The sequence below is a fragment of the Schistocerca gregaria genome, chromosome 6 (assembly GCF_023897955.1).
Source record: "Schistocerca gregaria isolate iqSchGreg1 chromosome 6, iqSchGreg1.2, whole genome shotgun sequence".
In the NCBI taxonomy this organism is placed as follows: Eukaryota; Metazoa; Arthropoda; class Insecta; order Orthoptera; family Acrididae; genus Schistocerca; species Schistocerca gregaria.
The window spans coordinates 118445073-118458631 of record NC_064925.1 but is presented as its reverse complement, the minus strand read 5'-3'; the positions used below and the strand labels follow the sequence as shown (position 1 = coordinate 118458631).

At 45.5% G+C, this 13559-nt stretch overlaps 1 protein-coding gene across 3 annotated transcripts in view; it reads right to left on the bottom strand.

Moving 5' to 3' along the window:
• LOC126278962 (uncharacterized) overlaps window positions 1–13559 on the bottom strand; it is a 297991-nt gene that overhangs the window by 152941 nt on the left and 131491 nt on the right. Inside the window, exon 1 of one of the 3 annotated variants that reach the window (XM_049979248.1) lies at window positions 11009–11084. The exons of the other annotated variants lie outside the window; for them this stretch is intronic. Coding sequence (XP_049835205.1) covers window positions 11009–11077 — 69 coding nt within the window. The 5' untranslated portion in view covers window positions 11078–11084. Of the gene's footprint in view, window positions 1–11008; window positions 11085–13559 lie in introns of those variants that run through there. 3 annotated transcript variants of the gene reach the window in all.

Sequence of the window (13559 nt, the reverse complement as noted above, 5' to 3'; positions counted from 1 at the left end):
TTCTGCATGCTGCTTCTGGTACCATTAATGCTGACACGGAGAAGACGATTTAATTGTAGAGCGTGCAAGGGATACGTCCCTGCAGTCGCACTATCCTCTGTGCCCTCGGTGGCTCAGATGGATAGAGTGTCTGCCATGTAAGCAGGAGAGTCCTGGTCGGGGCACACATTTTCAGCATGACCCTGTCTGCAGCTAGGGTGTCCATTTAATTATCATTTCATTTCTAGCAAAGCTGCATGGTCATCTACAGTAACTGTTCTTTCGGGAACAGATACCATCGTCATGTATAGTTAAAATATGGCTTCCCGGCCATTGACCTTGTGCGAACGCACACACTATGCCCAAACTCGTATGGGACTTGGTAGATTAATCTGCCACGAGTAATGAGTATGATGGACAAACATCTCTTAGGCGCACTGGAATGTAGTGGCGTGGACATGTTGGGAATGTGGGTCTCACAGGGGAGCATGCAAGGGATAAGTCCCTGCAGTCGCACTATCCTCTGTGGCCTCGGTGGCTCAGATGGATAGAGCATCTGCCATGTAAGCAGGAGATCCCAGGTTCGTGTCCTGGTCAGGGCACACATTTTCAACATGTCCCTAAGGAAGTACATCAACGCCTGTCTGCAGCTAGGGTGACCATTTAATTATCATTTCAATTGTAGAACTAAACTATAAGTGTGTAAATCGCTAACGCTGTCCCATTAGGATCCCTGTATGTCCGACTGGCCCTTCCCACTGCACTCTGTACTTTGTCATCCCGAATCTGTAGGGGTCGCATCACACTGCCTCCTACAAAATTATACTCAATCTCACTGACTCATGAGAACAAACTTACCATTTGGGTTGAGCATTTCATTCTTTACTGTAGCTGACTTCTACAGTCAGTTATGTAGTTGCATCAGGACTGGAAGAATGGGACCTCTGCCCAGTTTGCCGCCAAGCCAGCCAACGACAGTTATCTGGAGTAGTACTGAACCATTATTCATCACTGTACTCAATGCGACGACATTCATCTGTAGCCCATGCTTTCTGATCACGGCACCAATCCAAACATAGCCATTTGTGTTGTGGTGTTAAAGGCACCCGAAACACTAAACGGTAATTTCCTAATTCGACGTCTACAGACGTTAAAGTAACCTCCGGCGTGCCACAGGGGAGTGTTATGGGACCATTGCTTTTCACAATATACAGAAATGATCTAGTAGATAGTGCCAGAAATTCCATGCGGCTTTTCGCGGATGATGCTGTAGTTTACAGAGAAATTGTAGCATTAGAAAATTGCAGCGAAATGCAGGAAGATCTGCAGTGGATAGGCACTTTGCGCAGGGAGTGGCAACTGACCCTTAACAAAGACAAATGTAATGTATTGCAAATACACTCCTGGAAATTGAAATAAGAACACCGTGAATTCATTGTCCCAGGAAGGGGAAACTTTATTGACACATTCCTGGGGTCAGATACATCACATGATCACACTGACAGAACCACAGGCACATAGACACAGGCAACAGAGCATGCACAATGTCGGCAGTAGTACAGTGTATATCCACCTTTCGCAGCAATGCAGGCTGCTATTCTCCCATGGAGACGATCGTAGAGATGCTGGATGTAGTCCTGTGGAACGGCTTGCCATGCCATTTCCACCTGGCGCCTCAGTTGGACCAGCGTTCGTGCTGGACGTGCAGACCGCGTGAGACGACGCTTCATCCAGTCCCAAACATGCTCAATGGGGGACAGATCCGGAGATCTTGCTGGCCAGGGTAGTTGACTTACACCTTCTAGAGCACGTTGGGTGGCACGGGATACATGCGGACGTGCATTGTCCTTTTGGAACAGCAAGTTCCCTTGCCGGTCTAGGAATGGTAGAACGATGGGTTCGATGACGGTTTGGATGTAGCGTGCACTATTCAGTGTCCCCTCGACAATCACCAGAGGTGTACGGCCAGTGTAGGAGATCGCTCCCCACACCAGGATGCCGGGTGTTGGCCCTGTGTGCCTCGGTCGTATGCAGTCCTGATTGTGGCGCTCACCTGCACGGCGCCAAACACGCATACGACCATCATTGGCACCAAGGCAGAAGCGACTCTCATCGCTGAAGACGACACGTCTCCATTCGTCCTTCCATTCACGCCTGTCGCGACACCACTGGAGGCGGGCTGCACGATGTTTGGGCGTGAGCGGAAGACGGCCTAACGGTGTGCGGGACCGTAGCCCAGGTTCATGGAGACGGTTGCGAATGGTCCTCGCCGATACCCCAAGAGCAAGAGTGTCCCTAATTTGCTGGGAAGTGGCGGTGTGGTCCCCTACGGCACTGCGTAGGATCCTACGTTCTTGGCGTGCATCCGTGCGTCGCTGCGGTCCGGTCCCAGGTCGACGGGCACGTGCACCTTCCGCCGACCACTGGCGACAACATCGATGTACTGTGGAGACCTCACGCCCCACGTGTTGAGCAATTCGGCGGTACGTGCACCCGGCCTCCCGCATGCCCACTATACGCCCTCGCTCAAAGTCCGTCAACTGCACATACGGTTCACGTCCACGCTGTCGCAGCATGCTACCAGTGTTAAAGACTGCGATGGAGCTCCGTATGCCACGGCAGACAGGCTGACACTGACGGCGGCGATGCACAAATGCTGCGCAGCTAGCGCCATTCGACGGCCAACACCGCGGTTCCTGGTGTGTCCGCTGTGCCGTGCGTGTGATCATTGCTTGTACAGCCCTCTCGCAGTGTCCGGAGCAAGTATGGTGGGTCTGACACACTGGTGTCAATGTGTTCTTTTTTCCATTTCCAGGAGTGTACATAGAAAGAAGGATCCATTATTGTATGATTATATAATAGCGGAACAAACACTGGTAGCAGTTACTGCTGTAAAATCTCTGGGAGTATGCGTGCGGAACGGTTTGAAGTGGAATGATCATATAACATTAATTGTTGGTAAGGTGGGTGCCAGGATGCGATTCATTGGGAGAGTCCTTAGAAAATGTGGTCCATCAACAAAGGAGGTGGCTTACAAAACACTCGTTCAACCTATACTTGAGTATTGCTCATCAGTGTGGGATCCGTACCAGATCGGGTTGACAGAGGAGATAGAGAAGATCCAAAGAAGAGCGGTGCGTTTCGTCACAGGGTTATTTGGTAAGCGTTACGGAAACGTTTAGCAAACTCAAGTGGCAGACTCTGCAAGAGAAGCGCTCTGCATTGCGGCGTAGCTTGCTGTCCAGGTTTCGAGTGGGTGCGTTTCTGGATGAGGTATCGAATATATTGCTTCCCTCTGCTTATACCTCCCGCGAACCATACGAGACTGAAACAGGAAAGGAAGGTAATGACAGTGGCACGTAAAGTGCCCTCCGCCACGCACCGTTGGGTGGCTTGCGGAGTACAAATGTAGATGTAGATGTAGACTCCTCCTAGTCACCAGTCAATGGTGTGGGGTGACACAGAATGTTGCAGAAAGTTCATTACTTGTTCCTGGATGGCAGTCGCAGATGTGAAGGGATTACAGTGTGCTTGGTGCACAATATGGCGATCCTCCCTCCTGGTGGTCAAACTTAGCCGACCGGAAAATAAGTATGGCTGCCCTCACGTTCCCTGCAGTCCAACACGGCGCCGCAATCACACACGGAAGCATCACAAATACAACTGGTGCGCCACTGGTCTAGTGTGTGAAATGGAGACGGATGATGATGTTGCTTTAAAACTCTGCCACATGCTAATAAAACTGTCTCACACGGGTGTCCTCCACACTCAACATCTGACTGCAAAACATATATATTGTAAAAGCAAACACGGAAAAAAAGAGCTTCAATACCAAGATGATTATTGAAAAGATGTTATGTTGACATGTGTCCAGAAACGATTAATTTCCATGTTAGAGCTCATTTTAGTTTCGTCAGTATGTACTGTACTTCCTCGACTCACCGCCCGTTGGCCCAATTGAAGGAAGGTAATGTTGACTTCGGTGCTTGTGTTGACATTCGACTCATTGCTCTGCAGTACTAGCATCAAGCACATCAGTACGTAGCATCAACAGGTTAGTGTTCATCACGAACGTGGTTTTGCGGTCAGTGCAATGTTTACAAATACGGAGTTGGCAGATGCCCATTTGACGTATGGATTAGCACGGGGCAATAGCTGTGACGCTGTACATTTGTATCGAGACAGATTTCCAGAACGAAGGTGTCCCGACAGGAAGACGTTCGAAGCAATTGACCGGCGTCTTAGGGAGCACGGAACATTCCAGCATATGACTCGCGACTGTGGAAGACCTAGAACGACGAGGACACCTGCAATTGACGAGGCAATTCTTCGTGCAGGTGACGATAACCCTATTGTCAGCGCCAGAGAAGTTGCTGCTGTACAAGGCAACGTCGACCACGTCACTGTATGGAGAGTGCTACGGGAGAACCGGTTGTTTCCATACCATACACAGCGTGTGCAGGCACTATCAGCAGGTGATCGGCCTCCACGGGTACACTTCTGCGATGGATTGTCCAACAATGTGTCAATTCTCAATTCAGTGCAAATGTTCTCTTTACGGATGAGGCTTCTTTCCAACGCGATCAAATTGTATATTTTCACAATCAACATGTGTGGGCTGACGAGAATCCGCACGCAACTGTGCAATCACGTCATCAATACAGATTTTCTGTGAACGTTTGGGCAGACATTGTTGGCGATGTCTTGATTGGGCCCCATGTTCTTCCACCTACGCTCAATGGAGCACGTTATCATGATTTCATACGGGATACTCTACCTGTGCTGCTAGAACATGTGCCTTTACAAGTACGACACAACATGTGGTTCATGCACGATGGAGCTCCTGCACATTTCAGTTGAAGTGTTCGTATGCTTCTCAACAACAGATCTGGTGACCGATGGACTGGTAGAGGCAGACCAATTCCATGGCCTCCACGTTCTGCTGACCTCAACCCTCTTGACTTTCATTTATGGGGGCATTTGAAAGCTCTTGTCTACGCAACCCCGGTACCAAATATAGAGACTCTTCGTGCTCGTATTGTGGACGGCTGTGATACAATACTCCATTTTCCAGGGGTGCATTGGCACATCAGGGATTCCATGCGACGGAGAGTGAATGCATGTATCCTCGCTAACAGAGGACATTTTGAACATTTCCTGTAACAAAGTGTTTGAAGCCACGCTGGTAGGTTCTGTTGCTGTATGTTTCCATTCCATGATTAATGTGCTTTGAAGAGAAGTAATAAAATGAGCTCTAACATGGAAAGTAAGCGTTTCCGGACACATGTCCACATAACATATTTTCTTTCTTTGTGTGTGAGGAATGTTTCCTGAAATTTTGGCCGTACCTTTTTGTAACACCCTGTATATTAAAATACAAACTGATAATGTAGGGTATGTCCTTAGTGAGGCAAATTTTTTTCTTACTTATATGACTTTTTCTTCATTTTGTATTTGCAAAATGGTCTGCTTCTTGCAGCTACTGACTGAAGCAGCAGCAGTCTTACAGGTGCACAAGCATTACCTCAAATCAGCTCGTGAGCGAGCACATAACACAGAGTGTATGACATTTGGACTTAACAGCAGATGACAGGTAATTAGAATTCAGAGTTCAATTAGAAAAAAGTGTTTCTCAGCGAGTAGAGCGGAGATCCGTGTTAGGAGTTACCACAATGGGCTAGGCAACAGAAAGGTAATCAGGAGCAGAAACCGAAAATGTAACTCTTTTGGAAATGAAGTTAGGATGGGCACGATAAAGAGCCAGACGGCCGGAGTGGCCGAGTGGTTCTGGGCTCTACAGTATGGAACTGCGAGACCACTACGGTCGCAGGTTCGAATCCTGCCTCGGGCATGGATGTGTGTGATGTCCTTAGGTTAGTTAGGTTTCAGTAGATCTAAGTTCTAGGGGACTGATGACCTGAAAAGTTAAGTCAGAGCTATTTGAAACTTATATATACACTCCTGGAAATTGAAATAAGAACACCGTGAATTCATTGTCCCAGGAAGGGGAAACTTTATTGACACATTCCTGGGGTCAGATACATCACATGATCACACTGACAGAACCACAGGCACATAGACACAGGCAACAGAGCATGCACAATGTCGGCACTAGTACAGTGTATATCCACCTTTCGCAGCAATGCAGGCTGCTATTCTCCCATGGAGACGATCGTAGAGATGCTGGATGTAGTCCTGTGGAACGGCTTGCCATGCCATTTCCACCTGGCGCCTCAGTTGGACCAGCGTTCGTGCTGGACGTGCAGACCGCGTGAGACGACGCTTCATCCAGTCCCAAACATGCTCAATGGGGGACAGATCCGGAGATCTTGCTGGCCAGGGTAGTTTACTTACACCTTCTAGAGCACGTTTGGTGGCACGGGATACATGCGGACGTGCATTGTCCTGTTGGAACAGCAAGTTCCCTTGCCGGTCTAGGAATGGTAGAACGATGGGTTCGATGACGGTTTGGATGTACCGTGCACCCCTCGACGATCACCAGAGGTGTACGGCCAGTGTAGGAGATCGCTCCCCACACCAAGATGCTGGGTGTTGGTCCTGTATGCCTCGGTCGTATGCAGTCCTGATTGTGGCGCTCACCTGCACGGCGCCGAACACGCATACGACCATCATTGGCACCAAGGCAGATGCGACTCTCATCGCTGAAGACGACACGTCTCCATTCGTCCCTCCATTCACGCCTGTCGCGACACCACTGGAGGCGGGCTGCACGATGTTGGGGCATGAGCGGAAGACGGCCTAACGGTGTGCGGGACCGTAGCCCAGGTTCATGGAGACGGCTCCGAATGGTCCTCGCCGATACCCCAGGAGCAACAGTGTCCCTAATTTGCTGGGAAGTGGCGGTGCGGTCCCCTACGGCACTGCGTAGGATCCTACGGTCTTGGAGTGCATCCGTGCGTCGCTGCGGTCCGGTCCCAGGTCGACGGGCACGTGCACCTTCCGCCGACCACTGGCGATAACATCGATGTACTGTGGAGACCTCACGCCCCACGTGTTGAGCAATTCGGCGTTACGTCTACCCGGCCTCCCGCATGCCCACTATACGCCCTCGCTCGAAGTCCGTCAACTGCACATACGGTTCACGTCCACGCTGTCGCGGCATGCTACCAGTGTTAAAGACTGCGATCGAGCTCCGTATGCCACGGAAAACTGGCTGACACTGGCGGCGGCGGTGCACAAATGCTGCGCAGCTAGCGCCATTCGAAGGCCAACACCGCGGTTCCTGGTGTGTCCGCTGTGCCGTGCGTGTGATCATTGCTTGTACAGCCCTCTCGCAGTGTCCGGAGCAAGTATGGTGGGTCTGACACACCGGTGTCAATGTGTTCTTTTTTCCATTTCCAGGAATATATATATATATATATATATATATATATATATATATATATATATATGTGTGTGTGTGTGTGCCTACTGGATGGATCGTTGACAGACCGTCTTGCTGGAATGCAAGAGATACCTTGCTGAAATGCAAGAGATAAGAAAGGAAAAAAACGATGAGTCAATGGTAGGTCATTATGTGTCATCTCTAGAGACGGGATTAAATGCATTTGCATATTTGGCTCCTTTTCGCCGGTTATTGCATATTTTAACTAAAAACTAGTGACGACACATATTTTCGCTCTATGTTTGCAACGTTTTAAAAGTTTAGAAGGGCGGTCTCTAGGTCGATCTAGTTTTGATGTCTCACAGATTGACCGCGTAGGTAGTGTGTAACGTGTTGTGCGCCATGCTGCCAGAAAAAAGAAACTTCGGTTCGTGGATAGCTGACCTCGCCGGAACATTTAGATATGAGGGAATGGTTTTCTGTTGTTTCGTGCAAAGAAAGGTTCAAATATATCAGCATTTCAAGACGACTTCATATCGCAGGAATGCAGAAGAAAGGACCGCAGCAACAAATTCTGGCAACAGCAAGTTGCAGTAGCAGGGATTTGTCCAAAGGTAACCAAAAAAGTCGGTTTAACATTGATCTATGTGATGATGATGATGATTAGTGTTTTAGGGGGCACAACAACGAGGTTATCAGCGCCCGTTCCCAAAATAAATGTTGACGAGTGCAGCCAAGATCTGTTAAACAAGGATCAATTCAGAGCCTATCTTTACGAGAATTGTAAATGCTCAAATTTCAAGACTGGACACAGCACATCAAAACAGGTAGATAAAGCTAATAATAAAATACCAGTACAAAACAGGTAAAAATAATTAACTGTGGCTGGGTGACCACTAACAAATAATGGGTGACCAAACCACTTTACAGCACATTAAGATCTCAATCCCAATATTTTGGGAAGAAGTCCAGACATCACACAAAAACGTAAAACTCTAGCCGCACTCGCCTCATTATTAGTTAAAATAGAGGGCAGGTCTGGTGGGAAACTTAAATCTTCCCTCAAACCCGCATATAAAAACCACTCAGTTAAAATATGTCGTATCGACAGCTGTGTGCCTAATGTCTGACACGTTGGTGGCTCCGCACGACGCAACAGAAAACCATGTGTCAATGGACAATGTCTTATTCGAAGCCGTGTAAGGGTTACTTCCTGAGCTCTTCGGATGGAGGTAAGCCACGGTCGGACAGAATCCTTCACCGCTCGCAACTTATTATCCCTCACTTCCAGCCACTGAGCCTCCCACCAACGCATGACCTTCCGAGTCACGAATGATGTTATTGCCTGCAGGGGGACGGAACAGCGAGCAGGAGGTGGGATGGAGCAAGCCTCCTTGGCAGCCGCGTCTGCAAGTTCATTTCCAGGATTCCTTATGTGTCCTGGAACCCTGCAGAAAATTACATCCTTACCCTGCTTTCATAAGAGCAGGAGTGCGTCCTGTACTTCTTGCACCATCCGATCTGCTGGCCCCATCTGTTCAAGAGCGTGTAGAGCACTTTGGGAATCGGAGCAGACGATGAATTTCTTGCCATGATGTCGTCGCATATGCTCTAATGATTTCAGAATGGCAAACAGTTCTGCATAGTAAACTGAGAAATTCTCTGGGAGCCCTATCCTACGGACAGTATCGGGAAACACAGCAGACCAGCTCATAAAATCCCCCTGTTTAGACCCATCCGTGTAAACAGTAATAAAATCTGAATGGCGGTCTAAAATCTCAGTAAATTTAATTTTAAAAAGGTGGTCCTGGGTACAATACTTCTTGTAAGCAGGCAGATCAAGAAGTACTCTCGTCCTTTGTAGTAGCCAGGGAGATCCCCTACTCCATCCCTGGTTGAGGACCTTAATATCCTCCAGGTGTACTGACTCGAGACTCTCCTTTGCACGGATGCCAAACGAAGCATTCACTGCAAGCAATGTTTCTCTTCACAAACTTAACAAAGCCTATCCTCAAAGGCTTTCTGCGCAAATATTGCTTAAATCAAAAAACACCAGATGAATCAACATTGCGTAAAAATTACATACCGACAATTTACGTAAATGTTCTGGAACAAATACGTAATGAACTCAAGGACAGCAATATCTGGATTTCAGCTGACGAAACTACAGACACTTATGGCCATTACATTGCAAATTTATTTGTTGGTGCTTTGAAAGAAGAGCGGTCTTCTTCCTATTCAACGGCCTGCAAAGAACTTGAAAAAGTAAATCATTCTACGATGGCCACATTTGTGAAGGAGGGTATTAGAAAAGTATTTCCAGAGTCTTCTGCAGATGAAAGGGTGTTCGTGTTTATTTCAGATGCTGCTCCCTATATGATCAATGCCGGGAAAGCCCTCCGAGTATTTTATCCGAATTTGATTCATGTGACGTCCTTTGCTGCCAACGGACTTGCCAAAGTGGTAACACCGGTTCCCGTCAGATCACCGAAGTTAACCGCTGTCGGGCTGGCATGCTGTTGGCAAGCAGGGTGCACTCAGCCCTTGTGAGGCAAACTCAGAAGCTACTTGATTGAGAAGTAGCGACTCCGGTCTCGGAAAGTGACATACGGCAGGAAGAGCGGTGTGTTGACACTTGCCCCTCCATATCCACATCCAGTGACGCCTATAGTCTGAGGATGACACGGTGGCCGGTCGGTACCTTTGGGCCTTCTAGGCCTGTTTGGAAGGAGTTTAGTTTAGTTTAGACGTGCTTTGCTCACGGAGTACATCGCCTGGCTGAAGAATTACATTCCACGTTTGTGAATGTAAATAAATGGATTTCATTCACAAAGAAAGTGTTTCTAAAGGCTCCTTCTCGCATCAAGACCGACAAAGAAAAACTACCAAATGTGCCTTTACCTCCCGAACCAGTGGTAACTCTTTGGTAGTGGCGGATTTACATATCTAGGTACGGCCTAGGGGCGGCGCCTCAAGGGGAGCAGCATTTTTTGCTCTGTACTCATTTTAACCTTTTCCTTTGTTAAATAACTGCACTTACAAACGACAAAAATTTTTAATACTGGTAAACAACTTGCTAAACCTTAAGAACGAAATTCGACAGTAAAAGCTTGGAAATATACATACTGTAGTTGGTGACTGGATGGAAATTTAACATTGGGTTTCTGTCTGTCTTCATGATTATTCAAAATATTTTGAAGTAAGCTGTCAGGACGGCAATCTACAATACAATGTTTGAAACGTTATTATTCCGAGAATGTTGTCGGCTTCTACTTATCTCTACCATATTTTCCCCGTGAAAATACCGGGACCCTTGAAAAGCTGTGATAAACTAATCAGCAGTTTCTTAAATACTGCAACATGTGTGGGCCTCAGTATGTAATACCCAACTCTACTTAAATTTTTTGTAGAAATTAGGGGGAATTATCAAGTCAACTCTCCGGAACTGTAACTAATGTGAAAACTCTGTGGTCTTCAATATCTGAGCTTTGATTTAATGATAACCGTATAACAAGACATGTTGGTACTGCAAATGTTTTACATTTTTAAACACATGTTTATCCGAAAAGAAAATAAGCAGAATATCTAATAATGTGTGAAATACACTTCACAACAGTTTAAAAAAATTTTTTTTAGTTTATTTAGTTACTTTTTTGGCGAAAAAGGAAGAACAAGCCAACTTACGTGTGTCTCATTTATTGTGTTGCAGTCTGCACGATATGGAAGTTCCCATTCTGTGTAATCGAATAGCATGTGGCATTGCAAATTTTATATTAAACTTCTTAGCTAAGCTTTTTTTCTTCGAGGAAAGGTTATTTTTATTTATGATGGAACAAAAGGCGCATTTGCGTGTAGACATAACGGCAATGTTCACACAAATGACAACACACCACATCAACTACCAACAAGACTACTTAACCTTTGTAATCTGTCTTTTCTGCCCACAGAAACCGCTAAAATGTTATAAGAATAAGTGGGATGAGAGTCGATCCAGCACACCCCACTGCAAGAAAATGCAAAAATTATTTGCTTTTTAAATTAGAAAAACAGTGTCAAGAATCGCCACAACATATTTGCGTCCCTGCTAAAGTTCCAGCGTTGCTGGAAACAGAAGCCTTATGGCGTTAAAGCGAAATACTTGCATGGACGTCATCTTCAATTCACCACCATGGATACGCAAGTCCTCGAGGTGGCGTTAAAGCGAAATACTTGCATCTGGCGAACGGTCATCTTCAATTCACTACCATGGATACTCAAGTCCTCGAGATGCGTTATAGCGAAATACTTGCATCTGGTGAACGAGGGGCTCTCCTATTTTCTTTAGCAGACGAATTCCAGCCGGCAGGTGCGCTTCTACTGTCCACTGACAACAGAGAAACAGGCGACAGTGAAATTCAATTATTCTGCATTATCGTTCTTTCATAGCACAGTTACGTCGAGTAATCTGAGTTGGTCAGCTCATCGCTCCGTGTTTAAAGGAAAAATCTTTGAGCTCATGTGCGGTGTAGTGCGATTGGAACTGGATACAGTCTTTCTTTCTTTCCTTTTACAATTTTTTTCTTTTGTTTGGACTGTTGGTTGACAATTCTGTAAGTACCTAAACATGAATAACAGTGAAAAAAGCAAATGTGCACAATTAAGTGGGGCGGCATTTCGGAAATTATCGAAGGACAGGCGAGGACGAGAAGCCAATGTTCTAAAAACGCTTGGGAGAGTAGATACATTTTTCACAACAAAAGTTGCTGGTTCGTGTTCAAGTTCAAGTAGTACATATGATATTTCTGGCACTGCAGCTGTTGTAAAATAAGTAAATACAGAAGAAACAAAAGTTAAAAATGAAGAAAAGCAGATGGTTCCTGATTTCGAGTTTCACGGAAAAGTAAGTTTCGAGTCAGACATTACAAAAAGAAACAACCTAGTTAGTGATGATACTGCAGAATGGTGTATCAATGAATCAACAATCGACATTCTCTTACAACGTGCATTAATCAAAATTGTTATGTTGGTTTTTCTAATTCAAGAAGATCAATACGTGATAAAACCAGGTATTTGAACAAAAACGTATTTTACTGTAAACATGTAAATAGTGAATCAACTTTGCGTGATTTACTTGTATACCACAGTAGCATCGGTGCTGTTTCTTTTGCACCATGTAAATTGTTCATAGGGAAGGCTGTGATTGCTGCTAATGGTATTGCAGACTGGAAAAATATTTCTAGTAATTTTATATCATCATGAGAATTCACTTTAGCACAATAATTCTGAGTTGTCATTCTTGACAAGAAAAAAGTCACTTGGAACAATGAATAATCATTTCGAGTCATGTTGAGCCAGAAAAAATGTACTGGTCAGTGTGTTGAAAAGGGTGTTTGCAGTAGTGAAGAAGCTAATAAGTCGTGGCCTTCCCCTATGTGGACACGTTGAATGATTTCATTCATTACATGATAGTCTATTTATGACGTATCTTGAACTTATAGCCAAGTTTGATTCTTTTCTCGGAAAGCAGCGACATACAAGTTATCTTTCTTCAACAATCTGTGTTGAAATAATAGAGCTTCTTTCTTAACGAATAAAAAGAATTATCACAAGTGAAATAAAACACGCCAAATATTTCTATATAATAGTAGATTTTATTGTGGAAATTTCACATACTGATCAATTATCTTTCATATTAAGGTATGTGCACGAGAATGGTGAACCTGTTCAGGTTTCCTTCTGTTCTTACCAAACGCGGAACACAAGTCCGAAAACTTAGCTCAGGCCATACTAAAAGTCCTGTCTACAAATTCCATCGATATTACTGACTGTAGAGGCCAGTCATATGACAACGCAATCAATGTGTCAGGAACTTTCACTGGTTTAGCAGGACACATTAAAGAACGAAATCCGAAAGCGCATTATGTGCCTTGTGAATTTAGTCGGCACTAGTGCTGCAAGCTGTTATTGGGAAGCATGTTCATTTTTAAATGTAGTGCAGAACCTCTATAATATTTTCTCTGCTTCTACACAGCGCTGGAATAAACTTCTTTCTTTCATGAAACCAGGAAGCAAAACGGTAAAAAACACGTTGGTCAGAGAGAGAGGGGAATTCTGTGTAAACCTATATGAAAACTGCGAGGGCGTTATCAATGCCCTCACGCATATTGCCAATAATACGTTTGAAAAACCACTTGTGCGAAATGATGTTTCAGCTTTATTGATTCAACGCAGCAGACTAAAAACAGTATTCATAATT